General features: G+C 58.8%; 1 protein-coding gene across 1 annotated transcript in view; it reads right to left on the reverse strand.

The window, feature by feature from the left end:
- Positions 1-4,217: 4,217 nt before the first annotated feature.
- Positions 4,218-19,255, reverse strand: part of SULT4A1 (sulfotransferase family 4A member 1) — a 32,061-nt gene continuing 17,023 nt past the window's right edge. The window contains exons 2-7 of the mRNA XM_028115645.2: positions 18,182-18,312; positions 17,838-17,918; positions 17,151-17,277; positions 12,916-13,010; positions 7,002-7,140; positions 4,218-4,330 (exon numbers count right to left, since the gene is read on the reverse strand). Coding sequence (XP_027971446.2) covers positions 4,218-4,330; positions 7,002-7,140; positions 12,916-13,010; positions 17,151-17,277; positions 17,838-17,918; positions 18,182-18,312 — 686 coding nt within the window. The remainder of the gene's footprint in view (positions 4,331-7,001; positions 7,141-12,915; positions 13,011-17,150; positions 17,278-17,837; positions 17,919-18,181; positions 18,313-19,255) is intronic.

Consider the following 19,255-nt stretch of genomic DNA (forward strand, 5'->3'; position numbering starts at 1 on the left):
GTGTTTCTGGGCTTTGAGACAGAGGGAGAAATATAGGGAACGATGGGCACCAGAAACTGTCCATCCCACAGTTACACCTACATTTGAGAAGCCAGTGACTAGTCAGGAAGGATGTCCCAGGGGAGGGGTGTAGAGAAAGCAAAGCAAAGCAAAGCAAGAAGCGTGTAGTAGTAGAGGCAGAAGCCCAGTGTGGTGGGTCAGGGTGAGGACACAGGAGAGCAGCCTGGGTCTTTCTGGGAAGACACAGCCTCCAAGGGTAGAGCCAGGGGCCGTGCACAGAAGGGACAGGGCAGACGGTTTTCAGAAAAAAAAAAAAAAGCGAAATCCACTCTAACAACAAAGGGTGCCACTCCCTTAGCAATTAAGTGCTGATTATTTGCCAAACTCCAACCGAAGGAAAGACACAGCGTGGCCCTGCTTTTGGGGTGTCACAGTCCATAGGGGGAGCCAGCTGCAGAGCAGTGAAGTGGGGAGCGATGAGAGAGGAGAGCAGGGGGCACCAGCAGAGCAGAGGGGTTCGCCAGGCCAAGGCAGGGCTGGGTGTCCCAGAGAGGGAGGCTGGGGATGAGGGCGGCCGCCGGCTGGGGCAGGGGCTGGAGGACGCGGCTGGAGAGCACCACCAGCCGCAGAACGGCTGTCCCAGGAGGTGGCGAGCTTGTCAGGGATGTCAGAGGACAATCCTCGGTGGGTGAGGCTGGACCATCCGACCAACGTGCCACCCCAGTCTGAAAATGCTCATTCCACAGTGAAGAGTGGGCAATGATGTCGCACGGGTGGGGAGGAGCAGGCAAACCCTACAGGGGAACGAGACCCGCCGGGCACACCCGAGGACCCGAGGACTGCCTCCACCCCTTTCAAACTGCAGTCACCGGCTCAGAAAGGTGGGAACACTGTCCCACAGTTGGGACAGGGGCTGCACGTCTGGCTTGTATCCGCAGCACCGAGGCCACACGGAGGAGGGAGGGCGCTCCCTGCTGTGGCCGCCGGACGTCGGCTGGCGGAGGGGACTTGGCCCCCGGGGGTGGGAGCATTTGCCCACTGGAGCCGGCCACGGATGCTCCATTGTGTGAATTGGATTTCTGTTTCCCTCTTGCTGTTAAGACCCTCCTGAGAAGGGGATGTGGACAGAGACGGTCTCCACTGAGTAAATTATGACACTGCCTCCTACAGTCTTGTCGGTCTGTGAAGTCAAAAGGCCAGGTACCCAGCAAGACGCTCAGGACCCTGCCATTCGGGACTCCGCTGGGCATTGTTCTGTAAAACTGGCCGTCTGGCCAGACCTCTCTCACCTCCTCCATCTGACCAGCGCCTCCTCACCCTCTTAGCTCGAGTCAAGTGCCACCTGCACCCGCACACAACTACTCCACCCCATTGTTCCGTCCTTCAAACTGGCTCTGCTGGAGCTTCACAGCACCCATGCCCCACATTACCTCCCCCTCGTCTGAGCTCCAGGTGAGCAAGGCGGGAACTGTAGGCAATGCTCAGGGCCCGGCACACACTGTCAGAAGGACCCCTGGAGCTGATCTAATGCAGCCCCGCCCCCCGCCCCCCATCATTTTGGGGACTGAGTCACACAGCCAGGATAAAGGCCCTGCCATCCAGTCACAGCCAGGGGGGGCTCCCAAAAATGCAAACCGGGCAGCGTTCCTTTGTTCAAACCCTTCTGTGGCCTCCTAGTTCTCACTACAAAATCCAGACTCCCATGACCTGGAAGGCCCTCAGGGAGCTGGCCCCTGGCTCCCCCTCCAAAACGGAGTTCCCGCGCATTGCCCTCCCTGCCCACTCCTGCCCACCCGCCTCCCCAGGGCTCCAAGCCCAGGCCCCCCACAGCCTCCTGGTCTCAGCCGTCACCGGGTCCCTTCTAGTCCTCCTGAGCTTGAACTCACACAGGTTTTGTGATGGGGACTTTGTCTCCCACCAAGAGATGACCACCACGGGGGCCAGGCCCTTCTGTGCTCCCCGGTGGACCCCAGAGCCTCCAGCGGCGCCGGGGCATCGTAGGCGCTCAAGTGTTTCCTGAATAAATGCACCCATGAAAGGAAGTGACACAGCTAGGGCGCAGGGCTGGGGACACTGGAGGAATGAGCGCTAGAACCATGGCTCTGCCCGCCTCTGGATTCATGACCTTGGCCTTCAGTTTCTGCCTGATTTCAGGTGTTTTTTAAATGGCCTGGGAGCAATCCGTCTGTGGCAGCAGACCGGGCACTCCATGGACAAACTTGGGGTCCAGAAAAATTGGAGACCAACATGAGTTCTGGGGTTCCACCCGAGACCTAAAGGAATTGGCCTGTTTGAAAATAAACGTGCTTTCCAGAAAGCCCAAGCTCTGTCAAGGTAAAACGATGTCCTGGATTTTCCTACCGCTAGGAATCAGGGAGGCGAGCTTTGGAATTCAAAGTGGCCAAGTGCAATCAGCCGGGCAGGTCTCCACATACACGGCCTTGAGCCGCGTTAAACACAGGACCCAGGGCTCTTGGCAGGCCCCATGCACCCCGATCTCCTTTTCCCCCAACCCTCCCTTCAGCTTCTAAGAAATAGCAACGGTGAATGGACAAATAAAGGAGGGGGATTCGCCGCTTGGAATGTGTAGATCGGAGTGAGACAGCCAAACCAACGTGGGTCTGTGCCCCCGCCCCCTGCAGTCAGCCCCAGGGACCGGGTGTCAACGGGGCCCATGGTCGCGTTGTCCTGAAATGCTGCCCCTCTCCACCCATCAGCACACGCGCAACACAAGGCACGGGACGTGTCTTTATTAAAGATGCAAGCAAGCACAGACGTATCATGTGTGGTGCTCAGGAATATCCATACAGTACTAAAAATAGAAAAATAGAAAAGAAATTTCACAGAAAGCGACCTCCCTCACAGATAAACAGGAAAGGTGCTGCCAAACCCACCATGTGACGCCTCATACCACCTGCCCTGTTCAAGCTGCTCCTTTACAAACAAGACCCCGGCGCATGTCTGCACCTTTTCCGAGACAGCCACAGGGCACAGAGACCCTTACCCAGCAGCGACCCTCCAGCCACCGCCTTGCCTCGGGCGTTTCCTGGCCACGTTAAGTATCCAGACGACCCCAGGCCCACCACAGCGGCCACACACACACAAACTGGCCACCGGCCCAGCTGCTACCTGGCCGTGTCTCGATGCTTCTCCAGCCAAATGTGGGCAGACGGTGAAGCAAGGGGTGGGAAGATTAAGACACCACCTCTGCTCCCTCAGGGAAGCCGAGGCACGAAGGCAAGATGGCCAACCAGTCTGAGTGAGTGACAGAGGGCGTTAAACCTGCAAAATGGTTCTCCCGTGGCCGAGGGCCTCAGGTACAGATGACACAAACTGCATGATGATAAAGTTCTAGGAATTCGCGGTCAAGCACCTGCTGGCCCGCATAAATAGGTTTCCGCCTCAGGGAATGAGAATTAGTGGAATGAGAACTCAGATTCCACCCACACTCAGGCTCTGAAGTCACTGCATTAGACCCCATCTGCCGGCCTCCCTGGGCAGGTTCCCTCAAGGAATGTTCCACTGGCTCCTCTGGACTGGGCCTTTGAGGCCGCCCGCTGGGAGTCTCCAGCAGAGGGGCATCCTTTCTGCAAATGCCTAGTGGACAGTCTCTGCTTTGTTTAGGAAGGTTACAAAGAACTGAACTCGTCAAAAGGAGTAAGTACCCCCCGCCACACACCCCCAACTCATCCTGTGTCTTCACCTCCATCCCGAGCCAGGTGAGAACAGAACGTCTGTGCCTTAACCGAACAAAACTACAAAAATAAAGAGTCAGCCCTGAGATCTTTCTACCATTCGGGTGTGGCTCGCTCCTGAGTCCCCTTGGAAATGAACTTGTATTTGGTTTACTGACATTTATTTAGATTTCCAGTGAAAAGCTCTATAAAATACAATAAATAATGTGGGGTTGTAAAAGGTAGACATTCTAGCTGCATATGTTACAGACTTTATACTTATGATACAGGCCATCGAAACTGCGATCTTTATAACGTTTGTAATCAGACATGTAGAGACTTCAAATCCCAAAGGCAAGACAGCTGCTCTGGGTCGGAAGCAAGGCCCCCCTCTTCCTCCAGCGTCTCCGCTGCTTCCCTCCCTCCCCCGGGCCTCACACTGCTCCCGGAGTTCATCCAGCAAGGAACAAATGAGTGCATACAGGACTTTTAGCTAGTAGAGTGTCTGGGTACTGTGAGCATGCAAGTTTGCTGTTGCTGTTATTATAAATAAAAGTCAAACGTGAGGTCACACTTTCCCATCTTCTGTTTATACACCAAATCAAACTTCTCGTTCATGGAAACGGTGAAGATGTCCTTCCACAGCCCAACTCTTCCTGAAACACAAACAAGAGCAGGATGTGTTGAATTCACTTGCTGTCAGGCCAGATACCGAACCAAAGGAAGCCTTGGAAAAGGTTCTGGAAGGTTCCAAATCTATTCCTGCACCCCTCCAAACTTGGCCCACGGGGGCAGGACAGGCTATCTGAACTACAGACGAGCTGAACCCGTTTCCCTGAGTCTGGTCGTTTGGGTGTCCCTTCCCTGCTGCGTGAGCCCGGCATGCACGAGTATGCAGAGCTGAGGTTTGAGAGGAGGGCCTCGGCCCCTGTTCACTGGTGCATCCCCGGCAGCTAGGCACACACCCTGGAGAAGGGATGGTGTCTGTGCAATGGATCTACCGCTTGGGGCATCATGTGCGCTTGGGTACTCCGTGATATCACTACTCACTCACGACTCAACAGCTCCACCAAGGCGGCATCTGCTTCTGGAGAATTTGAAAAGGAAAAAAAAAAACCATCCAAAAAGGCAGAACCTTTTATGGTGAGTAGGAAGCCTCCTGAGTCAAGGGTGAAGATTTCAAGAAGCCTGGCCACGAAACCTTGGGGAGGAATTTAAAGGGAAGAGAAGAGTCGCAATGCAAACGAGCTTTTGCAACTAGATGCCAGACGTGCGCTTGGCTGACTCAACCCCCTCGGAAGTAAGTCGGGGCGATGCCCAGCTGCTCTGCGCAGCTCCAGCTCAGGGAGGCTCAGCCAAAACATGAGACCTTTCCGGGCAGATGTGCAAGAGCATGGAGCCTGCGGACTAACGAGCAGGCACGGGCTGGCCGCTCATTTATGAAGGCTTAGGGGGAAAAGAAAGAGCTCAAAATGTCCAAAGGCCACCAAACCCACTTTATTTATTGACTACAGAACCTTCGGACGGCCTGGTCAGACGCGAGCAGTGCCTGGGAAGACGGCAGGAGTGGGGGTTCTGAGCCCCCAGCTCCAGGAGCTGCGAGGACTATCACCATGCTTTTAAGGAAGAGCCCCGGGGGACTGAAATGATCATTTCGAATTTCTTCCCGAGTCAGCATCTCTGAGGTCAGAGCTCTGACTGTCTAGCCAATATCCTTCATTAGCTCCACTATTAACAGAAGTCCTTGTCCTGGCGGGACGCCACAAATGCTGAGCTGCTACATCTAACGTGACAAGGATTTTCTCTCTGGTAATGAAAAGTTATACGTCAGTGTCGGAGAGAGGAAAGAAAAAACCAAGAGAAATTGTTCTTGCTACCCTCTAATGATACCGCAGGGACAAAATTAGAAGCTTCTAGACCAACCACCCTATAAATATATTTTTCCATGATTATTTTTCTCAGCTGAGGCAGCTGAGAGCTCATCAAAGGAGTCACCCACCTGGTTTAGGGTTTGGAATCAAGACAGTGCAATTTATGCTGTGATATGAATCAAATTTAAGCAATGCAGCTGGCTACTCAAGCCCTGCGTTCTCACCAACGCAAGGAGGTCTTCTGAGCAAAGAGGCAATGTGCTAAAAGAAAACAAAATCAAAGAACTGAAATAAAGCAAAACCAAGGTAAACAATGATAAAGCAAACACATCAGAAGGAGCATATGGGCACACAGTATGTTCTCGACACTTCTTTACCACGCAAATGAACCAAAAGGGGTATTTTGGAGAAGGTCACATCCAAGGATAACAAAACACAGCAAAAGCAAAACTAAAAAAGAGCAAATAAATTTTAAATAAATATTTGTGAAGACACAGCCAGGAAATCACTTGCAAGGTACTGTGGTTTCAGCCGATTGCTCTGCCTTCACAGGAGGGTGCTCCCCACCTGACCTGCAGGACCGCCCCGTCAGCCAGAGAGAAGAGCACGGAGCTGGAGAAGCTCAAAGGCCCGCCCTGAGGCCCTCCCAGGACCCTGCCCCAGGGCCCGGCTCTGTCGTGCCAGCCCAGGTGGAGCTGCACATCTGAGAGGCACTTCGGGCCCCAGTGGCACCTCTGGGCCGGCCCCTCAAAACTTCTGTCACCTGAGGAAGCTCTGAGTTCACACAGCTGGGAACCAACGGCAGGTGCACACCACCAAGTGTCACAGGCAATTTGTACTTGCCAAGACGGTGGCTCATGTGGCCACGGACGCCACCAAGGGGTCAGGGCATTCTAACGCCCGAGTTCTCCACAATCCAGCAGTTTCAAATATCGTGAGCCTTGAAGGACAGACAGCAACCCGGGCAAATCTGCAAAGGGCTCCTGCCGGCATTATGTCCTCCACCTCACACTGCTTCATGCCCAGGACACAGCTGTGGCCCGGGGAGCACGCGCCAGCCTCCCTGCGCCGGCCTGGCACCTGCTCCGTGCGGGGGGGGGGGGGGGGGAGGGAACTCTCCGCCACCGGCTGAAGGCTGCATGCCTCAGGCTCCACCATCCCACGGCCCCGAGCCCATCCCGGGGTCTGCGCTGTGGGGCCGTCTGGGAAGGCACCTGCTTAAAACGTCTTGCCCACAGAGCCCACAGCATCCTGACAGTTACCCGGTGACCTCCAAGGCCACTCACGCAGTTGCAATGAGATGCTAGCAGCCCCCTTGCCCCCCCCTGCTCGGCTCCACCGACAGCACCTGGCCTTCGGAGGACCTTCCTGCTCTCATGGAGCAGAGGACTCTGGAGACACGAGGCCCAGGGCAGGGACCACGGACCCTGGTGCGGGGGAGGGGGGGGGCGCGTACCCCGGCCCACAGGCAGGGCCTCGGCGTTGCAGCACTGGTCCACCAGCTGGTGGCAGTGCTCGCTCAGGGCCTCCAGCTGCGCCTTGTCACAGGACACCCCCAGGAATCTGGCCAGCTGCTCCACCATGGCCACCAGGTCCTGGAACACAAGAGCAGACAGCAGGGAGCCCATCAGAGGCGGCGCCTTGGCCGACCCAAGACCCTTGGCGGGGCACTCGCCAGGTGCTCTGCACACACTTCCCTACTCAGTCCTCAAGACAGGCCTGATATTGGCCTCGTCTGGACATAAATCCAGGTCCAGCAGTTGCCCAAGGGCACTCTGTTCGCGAGTGGCAGAGCTGGAATTCAAGCCCCAGTCCTCCGGGGGATCTGGAGCAGGCCTGAGGGCTTGGTATCACCGTGGCCATTTTAAAACAGCAGCAAGACAGCAAAACTCACTTCCGAACCGAGCCAGGAGCCAGACCAGCTCACTCTCTTCTCCCCCTTCCTTCCGTGCAATCAGCCGGAACCAGCTGGCCCTTGGGAGAACAAGGAGGCCCCTGGAGGCCCAGACAGGCCCCAGGGCCAGCCCACCTCACCCGGCAGGAGGACCTTGTTAGGTGTTAGGGTTTGGTTACGCTCGACTCGATGGACAAAAAAGCCATCTCTGGGCCCGACACTCCACCCTCTGGGTAGTGGGAGCATCAGTGACCCAGCCTGCATCTCGGGAGGGGCACACACCTGCCCACCACACAGCCCCTCCCCCCCGCCCTTCTCCTGGGAAATTACCCAAGGCGCCTCATATTCTCAGTGTGTGCACTGCCAACTGTTGTGCCCAGAACCCTGACCCGTCACCAGGCAGTCTCCAAACTCTGGCCATGTCCAGGTCCTGCATCAGGAAAACACTGGAGGCTGTTGCCTCCTTGATGGTTTATAAAGCAATTAGCATATTAAAGCCTCTGAGAAGTCCTACAATAAAGAAATCCATTTCATTTCTTTACACAGTATTTCGCAAACCTTAAAAAAAGAAAAGGTTCTGTGAAAGCTGGATTGAGCGTCAGCTCCTCTCTGGATTCCCAAGGTAATCACCACTGGGCTCTGTGCCCCACTTTCCCAGCTGTCCCCCGCTTAGGGGCTTCCACTGGAGAGGGGCGCAGGTGCTCAGCTCCAAGCCCCGTGTGCAGGGCTTGGCCAGGATTGGGAGCGCAGGAAGTGTTAGAATAAAAAGGAATAGAGAGAGCTCCTTTCCCTACTTTGCCACCCAGTATCTCTAATTAAAAGAAAAAAGGCAGCGATAAAGATTAATGACAGTGGCCCTCGGAGCGGACACCACAGGAGAGGGACCCAGACTGCTGGAGCGGCCACCAGAGCCCTAACGGGGACACCACACCACTGGTGTGACACCCAGCCCGGGGAGGAAGGCACCTTCACCAGCTCGCACCCAGCTGCCTGCCACCAGCCTGCTTCCCGGTTCTGAAACCTAGCTGTGCGGGCAGGCAGCGTCCCAGCCGCAGACTAGCTCTGGACAGCTTTTGGGACCCCCCCGAGTGTCCCTGGTCCAGTCCCAGCACTGCCAGCTGGTCACAGTCAAGACTCCTCACCTGTGGCCGGCGAGAACACCTCACAGGTGACTGCAGGACTGTTGGGTGACACACTGGGGAGGCCGGCGCGGCGTCCCGCTCACGTGCGCAGCCCACAGCAAAGGGGGAGACGTAGGAACCCCTGGAGGAACGCACGAGGCGGCAAGCGAGCAGGTGCTAAGTGTTATCATCCAGCCCCAAGATGAGGACATGCCAAGCCTGACCACACTCCTGGAAACCGATGACGTTCACTTGGGACTATTTTTTTGGAGGAAAATGTAAACAACTTGAATTCCTAAAAATGTGATGTAGTCACTCAATCCCTATTAAAGGCGTCCGGACCCTTACTGAGGTTTCTGAAGAAAGAGTAAACAATTAGAAATTAGGACCTTGATCGCAGTAAAGGCCATTTGGTCCCTCTGGCCCTGGGAGCATGAGTCCGGGCAGAGACAGGCGCAGGTGGGGCTGGTGGTCTGGACTTCGATCGAAAGCAGCCCATCTATAAACTCTTCGCTGAGGGGCCCAGTGAGGCAGAGAATGAACACTCACCTTGAAGGGCCTGGAATGAATCCAGAGCGGCCAGGCAGCAGTCTGTGTTTTAGCTACGAAGTGTATATAAAGCGTGCGTCCCGCTCCCTCGTGGTTTAGTAACTGAAGTAATGGTTTAAGTTCTTCAGTGCTGAGTCTCCTGCGGCTCCGGGAAGAAGGAGGTGCCGCCCCAGCACGCGTGCGTGCAGCTGCCCGCGCTGGGGCTTGTCCTTTTGCACCAGGCCGGGGCCGTGGGCAGGCACTAGCGTGGACCAGGCGGGCATAAAATCATCAGCTCCCAGCACACCCACCCAGGGGGGCACCCGGGGAAAAAGAAGTTCATGTCCACCAAGACGCAGGAACATTCACATAACCACCCCGAACAGAAGCAACTGGAACGGCCAGCGACACTGGACCGGCAGATACGTGGCGGCGTATTCCTGCTGCAGTGAAATACCACACGGACGTGAGGACCAACCCGCTGCACAAAGCACAGATGAACCACAGGACGCTACACGGATCACAAGCAGCCAGACACCAGTGCGCGCACCCCAGGCATCCACTCCTGGGAGGTTCAAAAACAAGCAGAACTAATCTGAACCAACAGAGTTCAGAAGAGTGGTCGCCTCTGGGAAGTGGAGGCGTTAACCGGAAAAAGCCAGAATGTTCTGATCTCGATCTGGATGATGATCACGCAGATGAGTACTTGTAAAAAGTCTATCAAGCTGTGGACGTGTGATTTGTGTATTTGACCTCAAGTGCCTGCTTCAGCTCCCTGACAAGTGAGAAGAACAACGACAGACACCTGCTGAGTGCCCACTAACCGCCAGGCCTGCCCACATCAGGCCCTGTTCGAAGATGATGCCTCCCGAGCCTCTGTGATGGAGGAGTGGTCTCATCTCCCGGCTCACAGGCCCAGACAGGTCCCAACATGAGCGGTCCGCTTCCAGCACCCAGGTCAGCCGCGCGGAGTGCTGCGCAGAGAGGAGGGAGTCGGCTCCCCAGAGGTGCCCCTCTGGCGCTGCAGCCATCTGAAGGCCGTCGGGGCCTGGGGGCCCCATGATGATCTTGCTCACATGTCCGGCAGCCAGGCAGGGCTGGCGGCTGGGCCACCTGTTCTCCCCACGGCACCCCCAGTGGGACACCTGGGCGTCCCACGTGCATTGTGCAAGGGCCAGCCCCAGCCCCTGAGCCCTGCCCCGACTCCTGCTTGCAGTGTACCTATCCGGGTCTCCAAATTCACATGACCCAGCCCAGGTCAGTGTGGGAAGCTGCACGAGGGCACAGACACCAGAGGTAGGACTCACAGGGGGCCCCTTGCACTTGGGCCCGTCTTTGAGCTTGTCAGGTGGCCTCCTGCTCATGCCATTCCTGCTGGCTCTCCTCCAGTTCCCTCATAACTCGATGAGGCCAAAAGCGAGCTCTCTGTCTTCATGCAAAACCCACCCTTCCTTCCATGTTTCCTATCGGATCTCCATGTGACCAAGCCCTGCCAAGCTTGCTCAGCATCACCGAGTCCCCTCCCCAATGCCTGTCTCCACCCCCACCCCCAGGAACCACCTGGACTCTCCCGGACACAATAGGCAGATGAACGCCTTCGCCTGGGCCACGGCCTTGGTCAGAGTGCCAGGCTGGTCTGCCTGGTGTCGTCCTGCCCCAGCCACTCGCCGCCACCACATTGCAGGGAGCAGTTAGGGCATGGGCCTGGGCAGGGAGCCGGGGCAGCCCACCCCAGACAAGCCCCTCAGCTCCGCGGGCCTCTGGCTTCTTAACAAGGAGAAAGGACCTCCACCGTGAAGGCCATCCGTTCGACCCACAGATATTTCCCGACAACCTGTTATGCGTCAGGGACTGACTTAGGAGCAAAAACAGGCACCCCAACTCCCAGCCCCAGGAGAGCTTATTCTGGCAGGGGAGACAGCGAGCAAAATACAAACACAAACGATAAGATACGGGGCGGAATGGTAGATGCTGTGGAGAAAAATGAAGCGGAGAGAGACGTGTGGGTATTGAACGGGCCGATTTCAAATGGAGACCTGGGGAAGCATCACTGACAGCAACCAAGGCCTGGAAGAAGTGAGGGAGGGACCCATGTGGACACCGGAGGGGAAGAACATTCCAGGCAGGGCCACAGCACCCCAGGCTGAAGGAGCAGTAAGCAGACCAGCGTGGAGCTAGACGCCCCGGTGCCGGGCCGCCGTGTGGGCCCTGACCTGCACCCGGAGCAACGTGCGGCTAGAGGGGCACAGTCTGACCGGCGCGCTCGCCATCGGAACAGCTGCTGCACAGCGCACAGGCCTGAGGGGATCTGCACGGAGGCCCCCCAGGAGGCCACGCAAGCGGTGAGCCGGGCCAGAAGCGAGGGTGACCTGGACCCCAGAGACTGGGGGACAAATGATCAGATAAGGAGCACATTTTGAAGACAGAGGCCATGAGACTGGGAAGATGGACACAGGGTGTAAAAGGAAGTCAGAAGTCGAGGATGATTCATGACTTCCGCCCGAGAGACACAGATGAAGCTGCGGAGGATGTGAGGGGAAACCTCTAGTTTGGTTTAGACACACCAGGTCCACGGCCTCCACCGGATGCTCAGGGAGAAAGGTGCAGGGGGCGGCCAGCAGAGAGCAAGTCTGGGGAGGGTCCACGTCTGGCCTGGGGTCACCAGGGAAGGGAGCAAGGCTGGCACGAGGGGAGAGCCAAGGCAGGCTGAGCACCAAGAAGACAGCAGCCAAGGACGCAGGGCCAGCTGGTATCCCGAGTAGGGCAGGGAGGCAATCACCTGTCGCCTGCCAGGGGGCCAGGTGGGATGACGTGAACACCGACCACCGAGGTGAGCAACACGGAGGCCATGGGTGGCCCTGACGGAGCGCCTGGAAGTACGGGGGGCGAGCCCGGCCCGAGTGGGCTCCGGAGTGGGGACAACTGTGAGGGGACCTGCAGCAAAGTGGAGCTGAGGAGCCAGAGAGGGAAGGGACTTAGGGAAGGCTTGCCTTTTGTCTGCTGTAAGAAAGGTGAACCATCAAACGTACCTCCAGAGATGATACAGCCCCAGCAGAGAGGATAAAGGCGTTCTAGAATTAAGTGAGCCAACACGTGCATGAAGAACTTCGCACAGGACTCCGCACACGATAAGACCCTTAAAGGTGCTAATGGCAGTGACAGTGTGGTGTGCGGCGCATGGGCCCCCGTTCTAGATGGTGAGCTCTCAAGGGCACAGGCGAGGTCCTGTCTTCAAGTGTTCCGACAGCACGGCCAGGCCTGGAACGTTCCGGTAGCGACCACCTCAAGCCACCACCCCCCCCCCGCCCCCGCCCCAACGCCCCATGCCAGGCACTCAGCAACACTCCTCACATGAACCGGTTCGTCAGCACTCTGAGTGCTGCTGTGAGGCAAACAGGCCGCGAGACGAGAAATTTGGGCCCTGCCATCTTAGCCCTTTGCCCCAAGCTGGTCCCCTGTGGAGAGGGTGCTAGGGGGCGGCAGGGAGAGTCTGGCTGTTGCTCTGCTCCCACGGCTAGGCAGAAAAATAACCAACAGGGCTTTCTAAAGCACTGCACGTGGCCCAACCCAGAAACCACCACCCTCGGGGCCGGGGCCTGGAGGCTGGGGCAGGCTGGGGCAGGATCAGGCCCTGCCAGGCAGGAGGGCCTCCCAAAGCACTGGCCCGGGTGGATTCTGGGCACACCTGGAACTTCTGAGTCCTTCCGCCCGGAAGCCGGGGGTCTCGGAGAGACCTGCGCCACACTCCAGTCACGCCCACGCTCCTGCATCAGGAGCTGCGGGGCTGGGGTTGCCGACCCGCACAGCTGCCCCCCTGCAGCACTCACCCGGTGCATGTCTTCATACTTGAGGAAAAGCACATTCGAGTCCATGCGGTGCTCCCAAAACTCCTGCACATGCTCGAACCAGGAGCCGTAGCCTACTGTGGAGACAAGGGGACAGGTGAGTCACAGCCTCGGGGGAACAGGCATGCACAAGTGGGGGTGGCCTGGCTCCCTGCCTTCTGGAAGGCTCGCCTCTCACTGCCCAGCAGCCGTGGTTCAGGAAGGGAGGAACAAGCTCTCGGCTCCGGGGGTGGTCTCACAGACGAGCCCCCTCTGAAGTCCCACGTCCCCTGGCTGTGTGTGCAAGTCTCTCCTGCCAATAGTTCCCAGCCCCCTTCCCTACGCACCTCCTGGACACCTTGAAGACCTGACCATTGGGCAAAGGCCTCTGCTCACCTGGGGGATGGATACTCCCTGGCTCCCATGAGTTTCTGCCTAACACGCGGTCATCGAAAAGAGCGCTAGCCCGCGGAACTGAGACGTGGGGCGGTCGGTGCTGCTGGCAGGGGTAGGATGACAAGTAGGAGGCGCTAAGACCCGAGCACGAGGCCCTGCCAGGCAGGAGGGCCACGGGCAGAAGCAGGAAGGACGGAAGCAGGATGGAGCAGAGATGGAGAGAGGCAGTGTGCTCTGTCCCGACACACGAGCCTCACAGCCCGCGCCACGGCCCCTGCACCTCCTACACTCCTCGGGGCTTTGATGGGGATAAGGGTCACGTGCGCGGGTGGAGGATGTGCCAGTCAGTGTAGCCAGGCTGCTTCGAAACGTCCTTTATCAAAACTACAGATTTTCACCCCACCCCCGCCCCCTCACGCTGAGATGAGTCTCCCAAGGAGGCTTCCGCATTAAACAGAGGAAGGCCTCAGCCAAGGAATGCCTGCCCTGCCCGGCTAGGTACTAGGTGCCGGCCAGGAGCGGTGGCCGCACCACCTGCCCCCTTGCTCACCTGGGCGCCCATCTGTCTCACAAACACTCAGCCCGTGGGTCCCACTTCGTGGCCTGGGGCTCAAGGAGTTCCCAGCTTGGCAGGAATCACCAAGGAGACTGGCGGCGAGGACATGGACTGATCAACACGGGGAGGGAGGCATGGTGGACACAGGGGGCCCCGTCCCACGTGGGGACAAACCCTGCAGGGTACGCAGCGGCTGCAAACGGACTGGGACGTGTAAGGAGCATGAGGCCATCAAGGTGGCTCAGAGCGCAGGGACAAGGCCAGAGCGGGGGGGAGAGAGCACAGCGGAATGGCAGAGGACACGGCCTGCAGTGGAGGCAGCCGCTCCAGTCCCGCACTGGCTGTGCGACCCGGGCAGGCTGCCTCGCCTTCCTGAGCCTCGTCCTCCTCCAGTGGAGTGACGACAGAACCTACGCCTCCCAGAGGGGCCGAGGGGTGCCAGGGGACTGCTACTGCCCCTGCCAGGGCCACACCTTGAGCAGAGAATGTAGCCTCCGCCCCCAGGTTGCTGAGAACCTTGTAGACAAAACGCCTGACAGAGGCTGGGAAGACCCAGGTCCTGCGGCAGCCACCACGGGCAGTCTGCAGTCTCGCCAGCAGGTGGCAGCACGGCAGCAGCCTGGCCCCAAGGCCCGAAGTCGGGCTCTGAGGGACGAGGAGTCGATCAAGGGTCGCCGAGGGCCGGCCTTAAGGACCAGGGCACAGCAGAAAGGCCCCCTTCCGGCCAACCGGACCCCGACCCGTGAGGAACGAAGCAGGGGGTCTGGCAGGGGTGGGGGGAACGAGGCGGAAATGACAGAACGGAAAGAACACAGATTGGGCCAAGAGGCCTTGTTTGGGACCCACTGCGGGGTAAATCCTGGCCGGCGAGGGCCTCAGTCTCCTCACTGTGGAGGTCTCGCGGCTGGGCCCGGGGTCCCCTCCCCCGGCACCCCTCCCACGGCCAGCCTGGCACATCGCGCTCACTCCATACACCGAGATGGGCCTTACAACAGCCAGGCCGGCCTCCCCGCTTGAGAGAAGACGAGGCGGACTCCAGAGACGGGAATGGGGACCGACTCACCAACAGGCGCATAATCACGGGGGCCCCGAGAGAAGAACCCACCTCCCAAGTCAGTGCCCAAGCTGCCACGCAGACCAGGTGACCTGAGCCCTGGGACAGAGCATGAGTCCAACAGCCAGGAACAGAGGGGCTACGAAAGTCCTTGTCATTCCAAGGGGCTGTGTGAGAAAACTTGCAGAACAGGCAAGCAGTGTCCCCAGGGGAGGACGTGGGGGCTGAGCAGGAGGGTGGCGTGGGGACAGTGAGGGCTAAGGAGAGTGGTCGCTGCACACGAGCACACAGGTGGTGGGGACAGCGAGGCACGGGGCCAGGGGTCACTCATGCAGAGTCAATGATCACAAGGTCAGCACGGGCCTGTGTCTGAGCCCCGGTTAGCTGGTGCAGAGAGGGGTACAGACCTTGCTGGTGGGGACACTGCTCTTCCCACTCAGGATGTGTCACCCTGGGAAGGAAGCTCCACCAGGGCACCCCCGGCCTCTGCTCACCGGGGTCCCTCTGCTCCTGGGGGTCTGCTTATCCAAGCAGATCATCTGGGAGAAGAGCAGCCCACTCTGCCCCCTCTCCGGGAGCGACCCTGCCTGCACAGTGAGTCTTCCACACTCCCGTCACCTGGGCATGCAGCCCCAGGCACCCCCGCCCCAAGTGCACAGGTCACAACACCCAAGTGCAGGCTTGTGTCAGCGCATCCTCCGAGCTCACTCTATCAGTAAATGGTGCCGGCCACTGCTCGTTCTACAGCTCAGATGAGGAGAGGACACGAGCCTCCGAGGGCCCAAGCTGTGGTGCACGGGCCGCGAACGCTGGGAGAACAGAGAGACACGGGGGAGCTAAGTACACATGTCGAGAGGCTTTGGTGGGATCACAGCAAGTACGTGTGGCCTTGAACTTCAAGGGTCGGGCTGTGACCTTTAAAACACGGAGAGACCTGTATTAGGATAACTTAATTCCTCTAGCCTGAGCAAGAGGCTAATTTAAGACCAACGCCAGGTGGCAGTTTGAACTTGGCGCACACCTGCTCTTTACGGGGCACCGTCCCCCTGCTGGTAGCTGCTTCTCTAGAGGCAGGAGAACATGTTGGGACTTAATAATATGGTTTTGAAAACCACATCAATGGCTTACTCCAAATGCCTGGCAGAGCTGAAAGGGCCTGAGCCAGGTGGCAGTAGGCTGGGGGAACAGGGAGGCTGGACAGAGGGTCTTCGAAGGCTCCAGGGCTTTGAGGGCAGGTGCTGCGGCCTCCTCCCCCGGACCCTCCCCCCATCACCGCTGAAGCCGATTCAGAGTGGCTCGGGCACGGAGGGCCCCGGGGGCTCCCGTGCAGCACCATAAGGGCCCGGCCTTCCATGAGGCTTGGGAGGCAGCTCCGGTCCCACTGGTCTGCATTCATCTGGGGCACTATATTCCCGGCTCTCCCCTGGTTTTGCCACACAATCTCACTGCAGAACCTCCGACTGGGTCACACAAGTGGATGGCAGGGCTAAACGCTAAGACTTCAGTTGGGAAATAAATCGTCTGGGTCTGGATTTAATCCAAGTACTGATGTGGCCCATCTCAAGCCTTGCGGTGCAAACCCTCACTGAACTCCCGCCGGCGGTCCTGGAAGGGGTGCCAGAGAAACCATGGACGGCGACCGGGGAGCCACCTTGGGCAGGTCCCTGTGCAGGGGTGGGGTGACCCGGTCTGCTCCTGCCCTGGGGAGGGGAGATTGGGGAGGGCCCCCCCCCCCTTCGCCTTCTCCCCTGGGAACAAGCTCCTGCAGAGCCCTGCCTCGCCCCTCACCCATCACACAGCCCGGGGCTGGAGGCCATGTCTCCGGCCAGATCCTCAAGTGCAGCTCAAGGCCATGGGGCTCTCACATGAGGCCACAGCCCCCACTCGGGCCTCTGTCACCAACAGCAGAACTCTCCCGGTCTCCCTTTTTACTGTTCAGAATCCAGGCAGGAAGAGGAATGCTTTGAACAGGGGACCTCCTCAGAACCCCAACGATGTGGGGGAGAGACAAGGGCTTCTGAGTTGGATGCGCTCTGCCACACCCCTGCCACGCCCCCTGACAAGCTTCCAGTCGCCCCTGAACCCCACTTCTCCGCCTGTCAGCAGGACAGCAGGCCCCACCCACGTGCTCATCAAAGGAACTGGGGGCAACGTGGGCGAAGCACAAGCCACGCAGGGGTTCAGTGAACGGGCCAGCCCTGTCCTAACGCCCGTGTAGGCTGAGACACTTACGCTTGTCGTTCATGAACCTCCTGCAGAACTCCTGGAAAGTGCCTCGGTAGCTCATGGTCCGCAGGGAACGGTGGAACTGGTAGTAGGACACCACCAGGTCCTTGGGGTTCCGCGCCATGTATATGACCTGCGGCGGGAGGGAGACAGGCTCGGTCACTGCCCCTCGGACCCACTGTAAATGCCACCCCGTCTCCGGCCCCGAGGTCAGCCCCAGACTTGCGCGGCCTCCGCGCCAGCAGAGGGGCATCCTCCTCCGTGTAACAGCATCTGGTGGGATGACCCCTGCGCGTTTATGTTTCTGTTCTGCATCATGACTTTAAAATGAGTGGAAGACAGAAACGGGACGGGCCTGACACTGGTCATGAGAATCAGAGGCCTTGTCAACTGAACACGCTAAGAAAATGAGAAAGATCAGAGACCATGAAAGCAGCAGTGGGTCCTCGGCCTGACACAGGAGCAGAAACCAGACCCAGGCCGGTCAAGCCCAAGTTCAACTGTAAGGAAAAACCCAAATTAGAAACGTGGACAAAACGCTAGGGATGCGAGCTCAGAGATGGCCTCTACCGGGTTTCTGCATACCCAGGCCTCTAGAAGTCAGGACTGTGGCCCTGAGGGCTGCTGGACCGGCTCTGCTTGTTGGAATCTCTGCCGGGGCGGGGGGGGGGGCGGTGTGGGGAGAGCGGTTACCTTAGAATCGCCATTGTGGAGATCAGAGGGCAGGAAGCGGTAGGGGAGGTGGCTTTTGATGAGGCGGGGAGACGTCAGCTCCTGCGGAGAGTCAGAGGGAGAGGCGTTCAGAGGACACACAGCTGCTCATTTGCCTTGGGGTCTAATGGTCAGGACCTGCACTCTGCCGAGAAATTTCTCACCCGAGACCCGGCCACCCTCCAGGCCAGACAAGACTGTCTAGGGGGACTGGGGACTCTCTGCTCTCCCTCCACCCATGGGCTCCCGGAGCCCCTCAGGAGCAACTGTCACTCCAGGTCCCCAGGGAATCCTCGGGGCTGGGTGCCGCTGGCCCAGAGAAGCACCTTGATGATGTCCAGGCCCGGCTGCGGGTACTCCAAGACCGGGAGCTGCTCGTCAATGTTCATCAGGCCGATCTCATCAGGGTCGGCCCCCTGGCTCACCAAGTAGACCACCTCCTGCAGCAGGCTTGTGCCTGGAGGGAGAGAAGTCCCGGGGGGTGGCTCTCAGAGGAAGCCTGAGGGCCAGCCCCATTCTCCAGGTAGCACCTGCTGCCCAAGATCAGGTCTGAAGACCCATAGGCCCGTCCCACACCTGGCCAGCCACCAAGTGCAGAGCCCTGGTGAGCAGGACACCCCAGGGACAGGCAGAACACCCAACCCAGAGTGTAACCCCTGGGGGAAAGGTGGCTCCTGGAGCCTCTTCTGGCCCCTGTGTGCGGGCCCCACTCTGCTCAGGATTTCAGCTCCAGGTCACCACCAATGAGCCCAGGGCTGCCATCACCACCCCACCTGACCTCTCAGAAGAAGCAGACACGGCAGGCCGGTGCCTCCTCCCCAAGACTTTGGTCCTTCTACTCCGGGGGCATTGGTCTATCACTCGTTCTCACCCTAAAAACACTGACTGCCCCAAACACTGCCTCAGACCCCGGCTTCCTGGCTGCTTGTACTCCCTAGAGGGCCTCATGCCATCCCCCCACCAAAGCCAGCTCCACACTGCCCCCCAACCTGTCTGTGCACCCAGGAACGCACAATGCCCAGCGCCTCACAGGGACCAGGCCTGCCCCCACAACCAACGGCCAGCCTACCCATGTCCGTTCGGGCCTACGCTCAGCAACCTCTGGATCTGCCGTCAAGGTGAGCCAAGGGCTGGCCCTTCCATCCTGGGCAGCACTGCAAGAGCCCCCAAAGCTCTCTGCTTCGGCTCAGCTCACCCAACCCGTCAGTCTGACCGGCCATTCCAACCCGAATGTTAGATGGCATTGCTCATCCACAGAGACCCTGCAGCGGCCTCACCTCTCCTCAGGGTAAGGTCTTCCCCACGGCCTGCAGGCCTGTCCGCGGCCCTCTGTGCTCCCCCACTGGCACCTCTGACGGACTCTCTCTCCATCTACTGAGCTCCCACTGGCCTCCCTGCAG

This window comes from Eumetopias jubatus, unplaced genomic scaffold (genome assembly GCF_037043125.1).
Source record: "Eumetopias jubatus isolate StellerSeaLion01/CBP00866 unplaced genomic scaffold, mEumJub1_p1.0 scaffold_8, whole genome shotgun sequence".
Lineage (NCBI taxonomy): Eukaryota > Metazoa > Chordata > Mammalia > Carnivora > Otariidae > Eumetopias > Eumetopias jubatus.